Source organism: Lissotriton helveticus, chromosome 8, assembly GCF_964261635.1.
Source record: "Lissotriton helveticus chromosome 8, aLisHel1.1, whole genome shotgun sequence".
Classification (NCBI taxonomy): domain Eukaryota; kingdom Metazoa; phylum Chordata; class Amphibia; order Caudata; family Salamandridae; genus Lissotriton; species Lissotriton helveticus.
The window spans coordinates 66,564,050-66,584,322 of record NC_136069.1 but is presented as its reverse complement, the minus strand read 5'-3'; the positions used below and the strand labels follow the sequence as shown (position 1 = coordinate 66,584,322).

Below are 20,273 nucleotides of genomic sequence, written 5' to 3'. Positions count from 1 at the left end.
AAATTGCTAAAGCTGATCTGGCCAGTCTGGAAAAAGAGGTGCTCGATTAGCTCTGAGGAGGTGCCTCGAGCCTGAAGAACAAGAGCCACGGAGCAGCTGGGACTGCAGCTTGCAGGGAGAATCTTTCCTATTTTGGTAAAAGAGCAACACTCTGCACTTTATTGCACACGTCTCTAGTATAAAAAAAAGCACTAGTGGTTTCTATGCTTTACAATTAATAAAATTAAATCAAATCATGCTGAGCTGTCTCGAGGGAGAGTCCACAAACGAGTGAAAAACACCCAGAGATCTGCTGATCAGGACCTTATATCAAAGACAGAGTGATAAGTCCAAGCAGTGACACAGGCTTGCAAGCACTCTCACTTTTGTCTTCTATAAGTTTAGACCAAGCCATATGCATATCAGTCTTGGCCCTGCTCCTATAAGAACAGTCCAACCCAACCTGTCAGACAAGGTCCTCCCTGAACAAGAACACAGGAAACCCAAGATCAATTTTGCCCTTAATAGTGGCAAGGGTACACCCAGACGTGGGTCCCGTGCTCACTGTGCCACAGGAACCAAGCTACACCCAACTTCTTAGCCCCAGTCAGGGAAAAACCGGTCTTGGGTGGCTTGTCCAAACCAGGTCCTCTTGTAAGTTATAGAGCACCTTGCCTGACAGTTCAGGGAGGACCTGGCCTGACAGTTAGGGCTGGAAGGGTTCTATAGAATCAGGGTCAAGACTGATTTGCATTTGGCTGGGTCCACACTAAGGTGGCATGGTGGGCAAAATACAATGGGTTGGACTGCTACCTCAAGTGATTGCCAGTGGTTAGACTTTTTGCAAGCATTACTCTCATCACCTTTTGCATGTTTCACAGAAAATATACCAGCAAACGACAAAACTGTAATGGGCCCCTAAAATCTCCTATTATCGGAAGATTCTATAAGTGTCAATCACTCCCTTCACAGATCTTTCCAAAGCTACAGTATGTCATGATGATATGTTTCTCACTTCAGAGTACACAAGCTGTTTTACAAGTAACATGTAATAAATTTGTTTAAAATTGTGTGTTATAGCTGTTGTGTTACATTAGCAATCGGTGCATACCTTTGTTGAATCCAAACTCATTACAATGTATTAACAACTGTATAAAGACCTGTAACAAGTATAAACCATAAAAAATGCCACGCACTGAAGGACATTACCAAGTTTTAATAGTATCCATGTGTGATAGTATGCATAAAATGAAAATTGTCACCTGACTTTTTCTGTCATTTATGGACACCCATACATAGTTGACTAGTTTCAGCACATATTACAACAATTCAAGCCAAGCACATTCATCAGGACTTTAAAGTAATGAGTTATGATTAAAAACATATGTTCTCAGGCCAAATTAAAGTATAAGCATGTGTCTGTATAGAAAGAGAACCACCATTCATTATTACGAGCAGCTTTGACAAATGAAGTAAAGTAAAATTTTATTACTTTACATATTATACTTGTTTCTTACATCTATTTATACATAGTACCTATTTTTCTTAATGGATTTCCAGGGAATAAAGCATTTAAAATTAAAACTCAAAGACTCCTAGACTAATACTATTGACAATTTAAATATTTGTACTACAACATGGTATTCTGACACACAGTAAACAATGCAAACACAAGGAGATGTTGGACGGAGCTCTGAATTTTTCAGACACTCATCACCAGTCATAGATCTGGGCTGAATCCATCATCGTTCTTTAGCTCACTTCCCCACCCCAGTTCTGACCCAGCTAAGCTGGCAGGGTATGCCCAGACGTGGGTCACTTGCTCACTTTGCCACTGGAGTCAAGCTAGCCCGGCTGAGGAGGGGTGTTACTCCGAAACTGGTCCCAGGATACTTGTTTACGGTCCAGTGAGGACCTGGCTTGGCAGTTCAGGCTGGACAGTTGCCATGAGGCACAGGGTCAAGACTGATTTGCATACGTCTAGGTCTGAACTGAGGTGGCGAAGTGAGCTAAAGAACGATGATGGATTTAACCCAGATCTGTGACTGGGGGTGAGTGTCTGAAAAGGTTCAGCGCTCAGTCCATCATCTTCTTGTGATTACACAGTAAACAATAACTTCTCCACCGCATTGTGCCTGCTTGCTTTTTGTAGAACCCCCTGCCATATCAATGCTACCATCTAACAGTCCTGGTGTCACTCATATTTACCTTTGGTTCCATCCTTCTCCTCTTCCAGAATGTTGATGAACTCATTCTTCAGTAGCCATTCCACGCAAGCCTCAATGGCACCACCTCTGACAGCGCCCTGGACACTCTCCTCCTGCTGCTCGCGCTCCAGGCTGGAAGCCAGAAGTGTGCACGAGGCGTACAGCCGCACATCATCAGGAGTGCTGGCTACGCCACCAACAATGATCTGTCAGAAGGAGTGTATGTGTCACTCGGGGAAATTAAAGAGGCAGGCAAGAGAGCACAAAAAGGCCTGAGAATTCTGCCTGAACATACCTCATGCTCGGGTTATGCTGGTGTTCTCACCTTGGCGTTTGCATGGCATGCGTCTCTTTAGTGAACGAGCGATAGCACATAAACATTCCATGTTGATATACACATGGTAGTAGGGGAAAGTAACTCGAAGAGATATGGGTTCAGCATTTGTCAGCAATGAGTAAGGATTGGAGACTGCTGAAAATACGGGGATTTCAGTATTTTGTCTCATTAGACAGCACTACGGGTCAGATTTAGATCTTGGCGAAATGAGCTGCAATAAATATGACCATGTACAATAAATCATTCCCCTTTCAGACTATTTAATTTATTAAATGCAGTAGGTTTCCTTCCAACCCAGCAATTCCCTCTGTACATTCCTACTATGACCCAGGTTCCTCCACATCTCCTGATCTCCAACATACTCCCCCCGGGAGAGATTTCTCGTCTCTCCTCTCACCATTGCATTCTGCTCTTATGGGAGTCGATATCTCTACCTCACTTTCACCAAGTCCTTTCCTTACGCCTCCTTCCTTCCTTTTCTGCAGGAAACCAGCAGATTGAGAAGAGCAGTAGCCCAGGATGCGTTAACGGATGTCAAAAGAGAAAATATTATAAAAAATCTCTGAAGTGCGTTGATATAGTTGCAATGAGCCCTCATGCTCAGTTTTATATCGAAGGTGTCACCTGTACAACTGTGATGGGATATTTACATTTGCCCCCCAAAAGTAACCTATTCCTTCCCATCACACCATTTTCTGCCAATGTTCTCCATCGCTTTCTTTTCCTATACAGTGAAAGTGTACTGCCAGCATTCCTGTGGCTGGAGGGTGGATAGCCAGACACTGAAGTGAATATGATGGAGAAAAGGCTTCATTTAGAACTACCATGTGAAAACTTTGTTAGTAAGGGGCTGCTGATTATTTCTTTCGAACAACTGTTATTTGGTTGATGGGGTGAGACTACAGATTCTGTGGTGCAAAGTGAGACAGTTTCCAGGTTAGCCATTCCCTTTTGTCTGTCCCTGATTAGTGCTTAAGGAAGACCGATGACAGTCAAATGCAGAGAACTCGCACAAACAGTGTGTCTGGAGAACAGCCTGAGGACACTTGAAAAGACCCAGCTGAAGCCTATTCTTTGGTTTGGGACAGTGGATCCACCTCGCTGATCTAGAAACTGTGTATAAAAGTGGGATCCAAACCACCCCACTTTGTTTCTATTCAGAGTTCTTCATGACCAAGGAAGGGAGGGCTCCGCACAGTTCTCGAAGCTGGGCTGGATATTGGGTTATCTCAGCAGTCACTACCTCCCTTAGAAACCGGTGACTCCTCACCCCTGGTGCCCTAAGAGTCGAGTGCAGATAGGGTTGTACCTGGCCCAAGTTTGCAAAGCCACAGTAGGATAGGACTCCAGTGGTACACAACCTCAACCCTGCCCGGTGCCCCCGCCAATTGGGGTTCAACAATCCTCATGAGATTGCATTTGACACTCGATTGAATGGTAGATATGTTTGGCTCCTCAAAATACTGTTTGTGGTTCTCCTGGACCTTCTTTTGCCAGCTAGAGCAACAAGAACTGACAAAACCACAAAATTCATTGGTTTTGTAGGTTCATCTGCAGAGCGAATTTTGGACGTTTTGGTAGCCCAATTTCATTCTAAAGTGAATATAAAAAAAGGACTGATTTTGCCTCTGTTTAATCACGATGGGCTAATTACTACATGGAGTATTTACACCAAAGTGCGTGAAATCACCTCCAGCAATATGCAATATTAATGTCAGAGATAGTAAGTAGGCCAGGGGTGGACTGAGGTAGGTTATGTTTGCAAACAATTATAGACTTCTCTAGAGCCTCTGGTGTTGCTTGGCAAATAGGGATAAGTCTCAGAACCCGGACATCGCAAGCTAAAGAGGCAGACTGGCAGTGGAAAGGAGGAACACGGTTGTAAATACCCCAAGCTGTGGCACCATATCTCCTAAATACCAAGCACTCCAGTCTGTCAAGCTCCTATCACTACCAGCAATCACCTCTTTTGTCCCACCTCAATGCTATCACCCTTTCTTCAAGTATAACTAAGCTCACTACCAGAAAGGTACCAACAGCCTGCAGTCTCAAGACAGTGTCACCGCTCAGAGTTCCAACATCTCTGTCCTTGCTCCTACATGTCATCAGAGTGCGCCTTGGCTGCACATGAATTCGGAGGTAGACTGGGGACTGTATCAACCCCTGGGGACAATGCTGAAGCTTGAGTGCTCATTCCTCTCAAATCAAACCCTTACCTCAAGGATGGCGCGAACCATGCTGCCAGTAACCCCTTCTCCCTCTCTTCTTGCCAGACAACTGTGGACAGGCTTCAGGGATCCCTGCAACAAGCTTATCCCCTTTGCCCTCTCAGTGTTCTTGCAAACCAGGATACTCTCACCTTAGGAAAAGATGCAGAAGAGCAGGAAAGGACAGTTCATTAGCCTACGGGCACAGAGGAATAGTTGTATGCACTTGTGTCAGCATGTGTCAGTGTCTGTCATCATCCAAATGTTTAGTTAATTTTCAACATGGATAAAACAGATTCACAGAAAAAGATAGACAGACAAATAGACAAAATGAGAGATCAATATAGATAAATAGATCCAAAAAATAAATGTTTCACAAAAGCAACAGTTAGGTGTTTCCATAAGGTCACCGGAGATTATACCACTGTTAATCACAAAAACATGCAACCATTTTTAAATCACGGGCAGTACCCCAAAGTGGAATATGTGGGGGACATTCGGAGGTATTTGCAGACAAGGCAACACATGCGTTCTATCCTGAACATGACATGTGAAGGTGACACTCTAATATGACATATCTTCTTGTCTTTCTTGCTTTAGGAAGACTCATGATCTTTGTGCTGTGGATGGGTAATGTGGGTGCAGTCAAGTGGAGAAGAGTTTGTGTTATTGCTTCAGTACATTGGAATATATCACTTTCTATATTGACAATACAAAAGAGTCTTGTCTAACTAAACATAACACGCATAAAGAATCAAAACATTTGTAAACAAATTGGTGTGAAGAGAGAAATCTCATAGAAGTTACGAATGAGGGTGGTGCTGTGTGGAAAAGGGCGCATCGACAAAGACAGGAAAGTAAAAAAAAAACTGCAATAGATCTGACTCAGAAGATTGAAGACATTTACTCTAAATTCCCATCCCCCAGTTCACGAGAGCCAGACACAGAGATTTCACGCATTAGTCCATGCTCTCTTATCCAGCCATCCCTAAAAACGTTTCCCCTTCTCACTCTAGGAGAAACCGAAACCCTTCTTAAATCAGCCAAGTCAGGATCCCCCAAAGACCTAATTCCGGCGAGAATGGTAAAAACTCTTGCTACAGAACTGGCGGGACCTCTCGAAGCCATCTTCAATAAATCAATCACGGAGGGCAAACTCCCGAAAGAATGGAAAGACGGACAAGTCATGCCCATCAGAAAAAACTCAAAAACCCCACCAGATGTGATCACAAACTACCGGCCCATATCCCTGCTTCCATCATACAGCAAACTGCTGGAAAAACACAGAAATAAACATCTCTCATCTTATGTTGAGACCTCTAATTGCTTAGATCACTCCCAGTCAGGCTATTGCCCCGTCATAGCACGGAATCCGCCCTGGTCAATGTCATTGATGATATCAGAACGCAGGCGGATAGAGGTCGAGCAGTAATCATGATACTGCTCGACCTATCCGCCGCCTTCGATACTATCTCACATCACATTCTACTAGAGAGATTGCACACCATAGGTATTCGAGACATGACCTTGGAATGGTTGACAGACTTCCTCAAGGACCGGACCCAAACAGTCAATCTGGACACGTTTAAAGCTAAGACCACCTCTGTCACCAAGGGAGTCCCACAGGGCTCCTGTTTCAGCCCTACCCTTTTTAATATTTATATCGCCCCACTGGCCTCTCTGCTTAGGAAGATCGGGTTTATCCCGGTCTCCTACGCAGATTATACACAACTGCTCCTGGCCTATGATATTGATGGGCCCAACATCCAAGAAATCTTCTCCGAAGGCATGCTCAAGATCACAGCCTGGATGAGTCAGAATTTCCTGCAGCTTAACACAAGCAAAACGGAGATCATGCTATTCACGGAGGCAATCACCAACTGGTCCCCGAGCTTGTGGCCGCAAGAACTAGGAACAGCCCCCACCCCCAAATCAGTCGTAAAGAACTTAGGGGTACTAGTAGACAGCAAGCTAAACATGGATGAGCACATAACATCACCCAAACGCTCATGCTTCCATGCCCTTAGTCTTCTGCGGAAAGTCTTCCATTTCCTCCCCCTTTCCACTCGCAAGACTCTCATACATGCTTTAGTACTCAGCCGGCTGGACTTTAGCAATGCCCTTCTCATGTCTGCCAAAGACTCTGCTTTACAGACCCTTCAGGTGGTCCAGAATACAGCAGCCCGCCTGGTCACCAATTCTCCTCGCCGCACCCCATCCATTCCCCTCCTACACAAACTCCATTGGCTTCCTATACGCAAGCGTGTTCACTTCAAAGTATGCTGCTTAGTTTTCAAGGGCCTTGACCAGCTAGGCCCAACATATCTAGCCAACAAACTGATCACCTACACCCCCGCACAAAGGCTCCGTTCTGAAGGCAAAGGCCTCCTGGTAATCCCCCGCTTCAAGAAAACAAAGTGGGGTGGGAAAGCCTTCTCCCACCTGGGACCCAAAATGTGGAATCAGCTTCCTGAGACACTTCGACTTAAACACAACTACCTCACTTTTAGAAAGAATCTGAAGACCTTCTTGTTCTAATGCACTGATCTTACGCTTTTACAATTAATAGCGCGGAGATACCCCATGTGGGGTGATTCATGCGCTCTATAAGACATCTAAATAAAATAAATAAATAGGCGCTCACTCCACCTGAGACATTGCTGCTGCAGTGGTACTTTTTGAGGGCATCCCATTAATGGATATCTGCAAGCAGCAACTTTGCCCTTCACCAGTATTTTCACGGGGGCTGCCTTGAAGTCTAGCCGAGAGTCAAATCTGCTGTAGGACAGGCAGTGCTGACGAACTTATTAAGTGATCCCAACCCCCACCACCTTCTGTTTTTATATTTCACTGGACTGCTTCAGCAGTTTTTGAAAGATCCATCTAGGAAGGTCTGATGCTGGCGAAGGAGTACGTTATTTACCCTTAACTACACCTCTCCAACTTTGATACCTTTCATAGATTCACATACGATCCTCCCTCCTGTTCTATAACAGCTTGGGTTTTGTTTACACTTGTTGCTCTGAAAAATGCAGTTATCCAAGCCAGTGTTTGGGCCACATAATGAAGTGGAGAGACTGTACATTGTGTATGTGTAAAACATTTATGGGTATATGTGAAGAATAAGTTAGTTACGTTTGGTGGCAATGTTTCTAGTGGATAATCTATCTACCTGCAGATTTCTCACCACTTGGAATTCAGGTGCATCAAGCCAAATTTAAATAGCTTTTATTGCAGGTGGCACAATAGTTCCAACTCCACTCTGGGGCCCAATGAAAGTGATAGGAATCCAGAGCAGAAATCCAACTTGGAACCATATTCGACATACCACAAACTCCTCTGAATGTGGATGTGGGCAGTTGGTCAGGAGTATGCAGGCAAACAGAGTAGTCCCCAGAAACACTGTTACGAAAGGCAAAAAATGTATTATTCTAATGGACACTTCTACCTCACGTCTTAAAACAAAAACCAAAGCAATACAACCACGGAAGGGGTTCTGAAAAAAACGTAGTCAAGTGCCATTCCCTACCGCCCAATGTAGACAACTATCCCTGCAGGGCAAAGATGGAGATCATAAGCCCGATGAAGAATAAGATTGACCCACACAAAAATCTAAAACACTCTTGGGAAACATCTGTATAGTGTAAAAGAAACTGCTTTGCCAAAATAGGGTCAGACTGCTATCCCTAAAAAACACTTAAAATATAAAAAATAATAAATGCCTGTCACATCATTGGTTGTAGCAGCATGCCAGGAATGATTGTATTTTTTTTAAACAAACAATGCAGCCAACAAGAGCTTGGGGCAGGTCATCCAACCAACTTCAGAACAAGGGTATGCAATAAGGACCAGCCAACTAAAACCTCGTCCAATAACGTCATGTTTGAACCAAACCGAAGCGACCTCTATACCTAATTTCCAATCACTTTCCAACATGATAAGGAATAATCGTGTGGAGGAAGCAGGAAGAATGCCAACATTCCAGAACCTATGGATTCAGCACAAAAATACTAAGTTGGAACGCAAACTAAACTGATGCTGAAATACAGTCAAAAACACAGAACAACTATATGACAAGCGGCCATGGCTCGAACCGCAGAATTAGGACCAAATAGGCGAAGTGAGGTTCAAACTTGCTCCAATGAGGTTCACAACAGCAAGGAGAAAATGCAACTGAAAAGGCAAAGGGTCGGTCAGCAAGCATGTCGGTCAAGACAGCAGACGTAGACATACCACAAAATGTAACGGTTATCCTTGAGAGAAAGCATCCATATTGATGCCTACTACCAGCATATCCAGTCTCGACAGGTGGCTCCCTCCATCCCCACCCTCCTCTCTCTCCAACTCACCGAGGTAATCCAAAACAGCAGAAGCAAAGGCAACTGCTTGTGATCCTTTGCAGTTTGTATAACTGCGACAAGTCTCATTCTAACAACTGCCTTTCAACTGACAAAATTGTTTAAAACAAAGCCTTTACTAAAGCTCTGCACAAAAGGTGAAAATCACCCATGGGTTCCAGAATTGAAAAGACACGTCGCACAAATGACTATGTTCTCAAAAAAGGATGAGCACACAGGACAGAAAAAATCCACTGAAGTGTATAATTTACCTCCTCTGGAACGCAGGTACACAACACAAGGGCTAGATATAGAAAAATGAACGGTCCTTGCTTAAAGATCACAGTCGAGTCAGACATGACCATAGCATATTTCAACCAGCCCCTACTCAGTACTATCAGTTACCCAGACTTTGGGTCCATGGGCTGTGCCTGGTTGTACAACCTGTTCACAATTACTTCCTACTATAGTCAGAAGGTGTCCGATGGCACCAGTCCTTTAGGGACCACTACAATACACTTGACAGCACGCAGAGGAAGCTGAATGAAGGGCTAGGATTAAAGTAACATCACCGCCGTAATCGACAAGGAGACCACACCTGAGGAAAATAACTCAGTCTAACCTGTCCACAGACAGAATCCAAACTATATGCAAAGGAACATTATTATTCATGCATCACAAAAGCAATGTCAACACCCACATAGACTATGAGAGGACATTAGGTGTTGATACTATGCTAGACTGTGGAACTCTGACCTGAAACATGGAACACCAATGTTTTCTATCTGTTTGTAAGACCAAAGATTCAACCAAACAGAAGTACAAGAGCCTGTGCTGAGATCTACGAGAGGCCTTCTCGAAAAGAAAGAGCTCCTCTTCAAAGCAGGTACTCGTGGCTATAGACACCTGGCTGACAAACTGAGTAACTGAATGGCAGAAAGACAACAAACAAAATGCTGATCAGCAGATTGGTTCCCCAAAACAAGGACAAGCCCCCCAAGCATGGAGAATACACACAAATGAACAAAATGCCAGAGAAAGGTACTCCCTTCTCACTAGGTACATGCCAGGTGTTAAAATGGTTTGACAGGGGAAGCCAGCAGAAATAAGAAAGACGAGCTGTCTTTGGCCTCAGTGCCCCTCAAGGAAGTGCATATACAGATGGTGATCAGGTCAGGAGGCTAGCAATACTAGAAGGGGTGTAGCCTTCTAAAGCTTCGGAACCTAGATGTGTAGGAGTGTCCAGTCTCCAAGATCGGACATGAACATGACTCCATACTATGTCATCCGAGCATAACTATGAAGGGCCAATGAAGAGCTCTAAGTCCTGGCCACCAACTCAGAGTAAAAACAAGATCAAAAAAGTTGTGCGGTTTCCCCAAATCCATTCCAAACTACTTCTGTGCCACATCCCAAAGAGTATGTGGATACCACACCATTAGGAATGTGGCGCTGCAAGGACAAAGAACCAAAGAGCTCCAATTAAAACTTCCTCCCCAAAATCTTGATCCAACTGGAAGCTGGAGAGCATTGCTAAATCACTGCACTAAATCCTGCAGAAACAGGAGCCCATTTGCTCTAGGCCCTTGGACGATGGCGGAGAGGACAGTAATTTTGGATCACCTCGAGGCGAGCAATGATGATGAGGCACTTGAGACTGAAGAGCCTGTGCAGAAGCTGGCCTGACATATTAGAATCTGGCAATGCTTCATTAAAAGGCAGCTCAGGCTTTGATGTGGAGGAGTCGGACTGAAGGATGTCTGTAAAAAAAAATTACCTTACTCTCCGTAACTGGTAAAGAGGGGCTCTTCCACTTTGGCTAGGACTACCTCAAAAGAATGGAAATCCTTCAAGGTGACTGTAGCGTCCTCCTTTGCCCGAGAGCATGCAAATGACCACGCCCCACACACAGAGCTCTGTAGTGCATGTCTTTATTCTTCAGAATGGAACCATTAACTAACTGTATGCATTGCGTCATGAACTTTATTGACCACACCCAAACAATGATATCATTCTTCATGGACCGGAATGATCCCGCTACACATATTTAAAAGACACTACTCTTCCCCCTCGATTAAATAAAAAGTGCACTATTACACAAATACATAATAGTTCCTCGATGAGTCATCGAAGTGCTTGAACCAGTCTTCCATCCTTAGTCATGTGAGGCTGGTGAATCGAAGGAGCAGAGTCTGCCTCAGGCACCAAGGACGCTGTGGTAGGCGTAGGATGCAGGCTCTCCGGACTTTCAGGTGGGCAGATCTCACTCATAACATCTGGAGCCGACTAACTTCAAGGTAGATGCTGAAGTGCAATGAATCTCTTGTGATGGACTTTCTGGGACGTTGAGCGGTCACCAAATTTCCTTTAATCATCACAACCCTCGGGGGTTCAGCCCCAAAAGGAGTATCAGACTTGCGCTTTCATTTCTGCTTGAGCAGGACCTGGTCTCCTTCCTAGAAAACCACAGATGTTTTCCAAGTGTGTTGATAACTCTTCTCTACTTGACTGCACCCACATTACCTACCTACAGCACAAAGATGATGAGTCTCCCCAAAGCAAGAAAGACAACAAGATAGATCATATAGGACTGTCACCATCACATGTGATGTTTAGGATAGAACACATGTGTTGCCTTGTCTGCAAATACCTCCTAATGTCCCCCTCATGTTCCACTTTGGGGTACTGCCCGTGATTTAAAAATGGTTGCATGTTTTTGCGATTAACAGTGATATAATCTCTGGTGACCTTATGTATACACCTAACTATTGCCTTTGAAAACCTGTTCTATATTTGACCTAACTAAATATTTCAATATTTGAGCATTTGTATGGTGTATACTTATTTTTGCCTATTTTTTTTTTTAAATCAAAAGATAAAAAGTTGGTTAGGCTGGGAGTCCCCAGCTTCAAATATGGACTTGGCCGAGGTCCCTGGATTCCAGTAATGATTCAGTGGGGGTCCACAGAAGTCAAAAGGTTAAGAATCACTGGTGTATGGTCTCTAGGAACTTTCCACAGTGTACGTCAGAAAACGTAAGTTGAGGTGGCAAATGTTTCTTTTCCAAACAGGCGGGGATGTACCGCAGCTAACAAACATGACTTTTTAAGGTTTTCAGTCACTTGAATCACAGCAGCAGGGCAATTCCCACAACCCCCTCAATTCCATTACCCCTTGCCTCCCCCAACAATTAAGTACCCCAATAGCTCAGGGACTAGGTCAGATTACATGTGAACAATTTTGTAAAGCAATCTTCAGTTTTGCTGAAATTCTGTAAGCAAAATACTCTGAAGCCGGCACAAAAGCCGGATCCAAAATGAAATTCTCAAATAAAGTAGCTCAGGGTTTGATATTTAAAATAACAAAGTCTAAGCTTGATTGGTTGGAATTAAAGTCACTAAACTGTGCACTCTTCTGCTTTTATGACAACTGACCATTTTGCTGGAAAATGCAGGAATTGCGACGTACATTGTGATGGGGTTGGAAAGTACCCCATGAGTGCATGATCATCTAGAAGCTGGCTTGGGAGAGGGCCCGACGCGTGAATTGCTATCAGTAAAAAACCATAATGGTCTATATGGTGCTCCCCAAGAAAAAACCGTTGACCAACGCAAGACAAAAATGTGCTCCATGTTACTGGTACATTTACAAAAATATTTTGTTTTATTTTAAAGGAAATAATAATTACTTACAATGCAAGTTTTCACCATGAGATTCCCCCTGCTTTCATAAAAGGTAGAACCTCTCTGTGCATGTTCAAGATCTGAAAACACAACTTTAAAAAAAAATCCCATATATCTCAGGCCAATCTATACAAGAAAAAAGGTAAAATACTAGCTCATTTGGCAAAGAAACACCACTTTTTTAATTTTTGTTTTTTACTGTTCCAGTGATCAAGGATTCCTTGGAATGTCAGGAGAACATTTTACCAACAGTTCTGGGAATTGAATGTAGTCCTCTCCAAACTGGGCCTCTGTTTGAGCCAATGCACAAAGCTGAGTTACAGCACCTTTCGTGGTAGGTGGCTTTCTTGGTAGGAATTTCTTTAGCTAGAAGGATGAGCGAGCTTCACGCCCTTTGTATTTATGAGTCGTACATGTTTTTTCACCATAATAAGGTTTCTCTGAGAACTCATTCCAACTTTCTACTGAAAGTAGTAGGATATTTTTATTTACAGCAGACTATCTCTTTGCCTTATTATTTCCCGAACCCTATGTCCGCAGCAGAGGTATCTATATACTCTCAATGTGCAAAGTGCATAACAATATAATCTGGATAGGACTAAAGAGTTCCTTAAGCGTAACCTACTCTCTGTTGATTATGCTACAGTGCAAAATGATCTGGACTCTTTCAAATAGGCCATAGGTAGGTGAATAGTTTCCGGCATTACCTGCAAAGTGACAGCTAATAGACATTGCCTGGTAAGCCTGTGGCTCCCTCCAATGAGGGAAAGGCTGCTACTGTGGCTCTGGCAAGGGGTGTTAGGCACAGGATTAGCCTGACATATGCATGTCAGCCACTTGGATATCAGTCCATATTTCCTCAAAGCATTATTGTATGGACTACAAGAAGGATACGTTGGTTGGTCAGTCTTCCCATCAAAATGTATTTGTCTAAAGGCTGAACTATATGACCCTGATGGCGCGTTTAAAGCTACTCTATTCTACCTTTTATGAATATCAAATTGAACCCTATAGTGTAGAATGAAACATTACTTGAAACTCCAGCTCTTAACCATAGGAATTCTATCTGTGTGCATAAGAGCATCGCCCGCCTCCATACTTTACAGGGTACAGATCTTTTCTGTGTCTATGCAGCCAGATATCTTCCTTATGCTCCAACAAGTGAACCCCCTGTCAACCTGTTGGCAAGATGGGCAGGCTTCTAAGGTTCTTTCAGGGCAACAATTTCTTGCTCTGAGTGTACTGTTTACATTTCTGTTTTTCTCTATGTTAATTAATCTAGTATTAGTGGTGTTTCACAGCCAACTGTACATTTATCATACCTTTTTCATGAATTAGTTAAAAAACAGTAACATTTGCTGTTTGAGCAGGTTTCCTTTTATGAACTGGACTGGTAAACATAAGAGATTATTTTGAAAAGTTGTGGTCCGCTACCTCGCACATGCATGGAGTCAGCCTACCTTTTATGAACATCAGAGGGAATCTCATTGTGAAGAACAAAAGTTTACTGCGGAGAGTGGCACAAAGAAGCAGGGACATTTCTCTGCGGGGAGGGGGAAGGAACAGCAGAGCTACTCTGTAGCTTTCATAAAATTCAAACCTATATTTTAACTTGGCAGGGATTATGTTTAAAGCCCCTTAACCTATTGATAAAAGTGCACAGACCACAAAGTATCATTTACACAAAACATTTGAAGGTTTTGCAGGTGTGGTTAGGTCAACCACACTCCTGATGCTCCATGCAGCCACAGAAATGAAGCAATGATTGGGCTGGCAGATGACCGCTGAATCGCATACGACGATGACCTACACTTCAATTGCAACCACGACAAACCAACAAAATGGACAGGAGTGTTCTACTAGGCGGTGAGAAGTTTAGAAGGTGGCAGCTTATTTCAATAAAGCAATTTAAACTAAAATGACTTACCAAGATTAATAAAATGACTGTTGAATTGGAGACATCCAACCATGTATCTCTTACTGTACAAACCCAATGGCTTTTCCCACCAAGTAATGATTCTTCCTCAAGTCACTATCAGTACACCAGAACCGGCTTCCACTTACCTACAGTATCAACTCCTTTCCTGCCAGCCCGACCTGCCATCTGCTTGTAGGTCAGGATGTCCAGCAGTCGTCCATTGAACAGCGGAGAGCGCACAATGACTCTTCGTGCAGGAAGGTTTACACCAGAGGAAAGGGTAGAGGTGGCAATCAGCACCCGGACGAAGCCATGACGAAAGGCACCCTCAATAATGTCCCGCTCATCAAACGTCAAGCCTTAAGAGACATCAGTTATGAAATTTAGTTCAAGAAGGACAATCATTAACATTGTTTTTGAATTTAATGAGATGTCCTTTAGAAGTTCTGTTTTTGCAAATTTTAAGTAGGCCTTTTTAAAATTCTAAATAGATGATTCAAATAGTCCACTTGGGTTCTTACATGATTTTAGACTCGGAACCAGGTAACATACCCGAGAGATAGACCTATTGTCAGGTTATGGTAATTGACACAACTTTGAGAAAAATATTGCGGCTGCCTTTACAGGACTGAGGTACATGGTATACTTTCAAAGAAGAGGGATGGGATTTAAAATCAAAAACAAAGATACACTAAAGTTACAGATAGCTTTCATTAGAGTGCCTCAACGTTTGTTAAAAAAAATCTGAAATTCTGTAGAAAAACTACAGTTAAAGTACAGTTATGGTTACACATCAGATGTGGTTACTTCACTGTCTATAACTTGCAAAGACATCAGTACTTTTTTGATAAGAGTGAGCTCAACTGAAAGATTTGACAATTTCCTAAGAGGTATAAGTAGCTGCAAAAATGAACAGCGTACTGAAGAATTATTCTTAAAGAGGCAAAGGTATTTCATGATTCTGTAAATTGCAGTCAAGCTGCAGCAGACTCCTGGCTGTAGGTTGGAAAAAGTCAATAGATGAATATGGACTAAAAGTAGGGACAAGAGCCAGAAGTCGACCTTGAACCATTCTATACAGAAATGCCAGTATGTGACATCTCTGATACCAGGCCCAGTACTGGATGGGTCAATCACAAGGTAAGTTAATTGGGTACACGGCTCCCTAGACATCAGACCCTTAACTTACACCTACTTTAAGAACCTTCCCAATTATTTTCAAGACATTTTGTTATAACGCACAGGGATCCAATGAAAGTCATGAATGGCATAACAGGGGCAGGCCGACTAAGAATCCAAAGGTATAGCATCCCCACAGCGTGGACTCCCTGAGCCACTTATGTCCAGCGGTAGCCAGGAGCGAAATAAACAGCTGCATAAACTGATGCAAAAATAAAACACATTTCCCTTTTCATCACCTAGAATTGACAAAATGAGACCCATGATCTTCAGTAGTTGAAATTCAAAATAGCAACTACACTGCAATGTCCTCGTCCTGGTCAGTCATTGGTGCCAATGAGATGTGGCTGTTGTACTCTGAGAAGAAATGGGGGCTCAACTTGCTGAAGTCTAACAAACCACAGCTGTATGGTCTCAAACATCACAGATCTGTGGACATTTCACAGGTGTTATCACCTGGTCAAGAGACTGACAGGCTTCACCGTTATGTGGCATCTATACATGAATAGGGTTGGCTGAGAGATTAGATTGTGATGTTATAAAAAGCTAAACTTTCTCTTTACTTAGTAAGAGAAGGCCATTTCTAAATAAATGGATTGAGCATACCTGCATGATGAAACGCCACACCCCACGTCACCGTACGTCCAAGGACTGAGTCCAGTCCGGCGGGGGCACGCTTCAGCTGGCCCATCACGTCCTCTATTCCTTCTCTGTCCAGGTTCACTGGCAAAACTGGAGGAGTTTTACTGGGTCCTGTTAAGGTAGAGAGTGGAAAAAGAAAATGTGTTGACTTTAGCTGCAGGAAATAATGATAACTGAGCATAATTCAAAGCAAGTAAATAACAGGAATCCACTCAAACTATACAGAGACCAATTCACAATTCACATGCATTTAAAATTTAGAAATCTGTTCCTGTGGGCCATCTCTTATGTTTGGAAAAGATCTCTCACGTTTTAAGGGTTCACAAAAGATAAGAGGAGTATTCTAAGAAATCTATGAAAATGCATAACCTTTACTCATGAAGATTTTCCAGCAGACATAAAAAGTTGTATCGCATATATGCATGCAGAATTTTCAGTCACACAGAAATTTTCATCCACTTTCCCTACATCCTCAGCAAATATGGCAAAGTTCCGTCCTCAATTGTATCCTGGAAAGGCACTGACTTGAGCCTTTAAAACAATTAAATCTGTAGCTTTTCGGGCTGAGAAATTATCTGCAAAAGGTCCGTTAATACACAAAAAAACTATGAGGTTTACTACCTAGTTTTGTGGGAACACCATCCAGCAGAGTCAGTGTTCTAGAACCTAACCTTTAAGTTAAAAATGCATCTGTCCTGCCATACAGGTAAAATGTCTGGGTTTGTAAGTAGATCCTCCAAACACAATATTCCATCAATGCTGATTTTGTCAAAATCAGCATTTTTCCTTTGGTATGTGCTGTTTTTGCAAAATACAGTTCAACGGAGGTGTTCGAAAACATTCCTTATTCGGGCCTTAAGCGGCTACATTTTTATGAAGGGATATTGAATTACCAAATATATTCCTGATTTGCAGAATGTTAGCATATGGCGTTTATTCATATTCAAGAGACATAAATACTGAGAAAAGAGGGCCTTTTGTTGTAGCTAACTCAGCTATATTTGCATAACCAGGCCAATAAAAATGTGGACAGGGAGTGTACAAATCAGGGAATGGATGCTGCTAGAGAGGCCATGGTGGTTAATGTGGTGTGGTCATTTTACCCAAAGGACCCTGATACTCCATTAAGCCTTAGACACCCATCCAGAAACTTAAAGTTGCCTGAGCATTTCAATCAGTATACGATGGGAGGCAGGGGTATGAAGCAAGAGGCATCATTGACGGGTAACTTATGAACCATTAAATCAGCCAAGTGTCCATCCCCAACTGTGGCGTGAGTCAGGTAGTTTCAATCATATGAAAGTGCAACAGAGCATGGTAGATGGATGCCAAGGTTAGGGTAATGCTGTAGTTTTTGTTCAGAGAAATTGGACTTGCCAGCTCAAGTGATAAAGTTCACAAATTCTTTTTAAGCCACTTAGAGGAGCAAAGATTGTATGCAGCGGATAGAGATTTGGGGTGGAGTTCTTTACTCCAGGAAACAGCAGGGAAATGTGTCGATAGACACTCAGTGCAGAGTTCAAAGTTTACTTTTAAAAGTGTGTGTAGGGTCATGCAATGCTTGGGATCTCAAGAGTGATGCACCAACTAACACTATGAGAACAGGGTCAGTGGGGCAGGTCTGCACACAGCACAGAGACAAACAGGTCAGTTCCGTGCAAGACACAATACTACTACATATTAGCATAATGTGCTGCACAAGCATCTCATCTTCCAAGCATTTTAGGTCACGTGGGACAGCTTCATTGGTCTGGCAATTTGGGCTGCCATATCTTAACAGAAAATCCACAAAGGATGATTGGAGGAATGCTTGTAAATAGTCTAACAACTGTCAGTCACCCAGAGCAGCATTGCAACCCACCATTTATCCTGGCAGCTAGATTGAACTGTTCCAATGAGATGCCAGGGAGGTACTGATTTGCATAAAATGGATTTCTGTCTGGAGTGGCTGACTGGAAAACCTAAGAGTGATTATGACCCTTCCCCTGCCCGCCTCCCCATTCTGATATGTGTGTCATCAAAAGGCTTGCTTGGGAGGAGCCTAGCCTGCAACCATGATGGCCGCCTGAACCCTCGGCTCCGCTGTCCCGCTCGTCTTCCTTCCATACAGCTGCTCATCCTGCTCTTTCTCCTGTACTCACGACGCGGTATTGGATGTGGGAAGTGATGCCGAATCCGCCGATGTGCTCCCCGACGTAATCCCTGTGACAGGAAGGGTAGAACGTCCTTGTCTCCACTCCGGTGTGTAATGGCGGCGACTGGGTCTTTGTTCTCGGAGCCGGCCGGCCCCGCCTACGGCAACGACGGACACTGAAGGCAGAACAGACCCGGCCGGCGGAGGACGGCTGTCGCTCAAGTTTTCCGCAGCAGAGCGCCTTCTCTCCCCTTTTTACCTCTACGCTGGCTCGACGTTGCAGCTGCCAGAGATACATTTGTATCCTTCACCCTGATCGTCTCTTTCAACCTTTCTCTCTCCGGTGCGGTGAGGGGGGCCATTCTTCAAGCGATCTGCGAGTGCATCTGTTGGCCTGCCCTTCTGCTGTGGGTGTTTACAACGACCGACGCTGCACTGCAACGGGGTGAAATCTCTGAGATGCCTTTGCAGACTTGCGAGGTTTTGGACGCTCTGGCTGCCCTGCGAGCCGTGCTGTGCGATAATGCCCGGGACCTAGGGGGTCCATTGGAAGCCATTTTGACCACACTATCCTCGACTGCCCGAGATGGCGTCCTACTGCAGTGCGCTTCGCCACACCCCGGATTCGATTATTCTGAGCTGCCTATCCAGGGATGCATGGAAGCGCCGGAGGTGAGAGACCTTGATACCACTGCGACCCTGTCTGCAGTTCCTGTTGAGAAGTGTGGGATTCCCGGACGGCTGCAGCGGCTGGGCGGTCGCCTCCGGGCGCCATGTCTTGCAACTTTTTTGGGATCTGCTGGTGAATCTTACCATGGAGTCCTGGGCTTGCTGCTTTTACTTCGACTGTTTGACTTTGGAAGATTGCGGATGAGTACTGGCCCTCTTTATTCATCTGTGGACTATATGACTCTGTCCTGGACGGATATTGGTGGACGATGCCTCGCTCTGTTGTGGTCCTGGCGGCTGTTGGCGTTGTTCCGGAAAGCTGTTTTATTATTGCACCCTGTTGGCCCGCTGGATCGAAAGGGACAAGGCTAAAAAAGTTTTTTCTTTCTGCTTCCTGTTTTTTGCTCTACTGTTGCTGGATGGGTGGCCGAGGGAGCTAGGAGATGGTTATGCTTTGCTTCGGGGTCGGGGGTGGGGCGGCCGGGGATATCCTGACTGATGTTTCAGACGCATAATACTGGCCCTCCTCCGGTTTTATTTCTCTTGGGAGTAGGGGTTTGGGTTCCTTGGGAGGTTTATTGTTTCTGTCTTCATGTTTTATGCAATTTGTTAATATAGCTTACTTTACGGGCGGGTCACTATGGTTTGGTGGGATTGCATTTCGGACTTATGTTTTCCTGTTGTTCTCCCTATAGCACGCTCACTTAATGGCGGCTGTCCTGTTGGGTTAGCGGAGTTTTGATGTGGGTCAGGTCTTGTCCCTTCCGGGTGGGGTTTTGCATCCTGTGTTCCTGTTCTTTCGCATTGTTTATTGATTCCGTGGAAGTGTTAATATCTCTAGTGCATAGCCGTTGGATGCTTATTTGTCCTGTTTTCATTTTCCACTTCTACCCTTGTTTGGGGGCGAATAGTTTGTTACATGATTTGCTCCACGTGTGGCTTCGCCTTATTGCATGTCACTGGACTCTTCTCACTATACTA

General features: G+C 43.9%; 1 protein-coding gene across 2 annotated transcripts in view; it reads right to left on the bottom strand.

The window, feature by feature from the left end:
- Positions 1 to 20,273, bottom strand: part of POLQ (DNA polymerase theta) — a 478,304-nt gene that overhangs the window by 359,814 nt on the left and 98,217 nt on the right. For both annotated transcript variants that reach the window (XM_078656637.1, XM_078656638.1), the window contains 4 exons: positions 16,454 to 16,600; positions 14,815 to 15,027; positions 4,740 to 4,882; positions 2,188 to 2,392 (listed from right to left, as the gene is read on the bottom strand). In XM_078656637.1, coding sequence (XP_078512763.1) covers positions 2,188 to 2,392; positions 4,740 to 4,882; positions 14,815 to 15,027; positions 16,454 to 16,600 — 708 coding nt within the window. The remainder of the gene's footprint in view (positions 1 to 2,187; positions 2,393 to 4,739; positions 4,883 to 14,814; positions 15,028 to 16,453; positions 16,601 to 20,273) is intronic.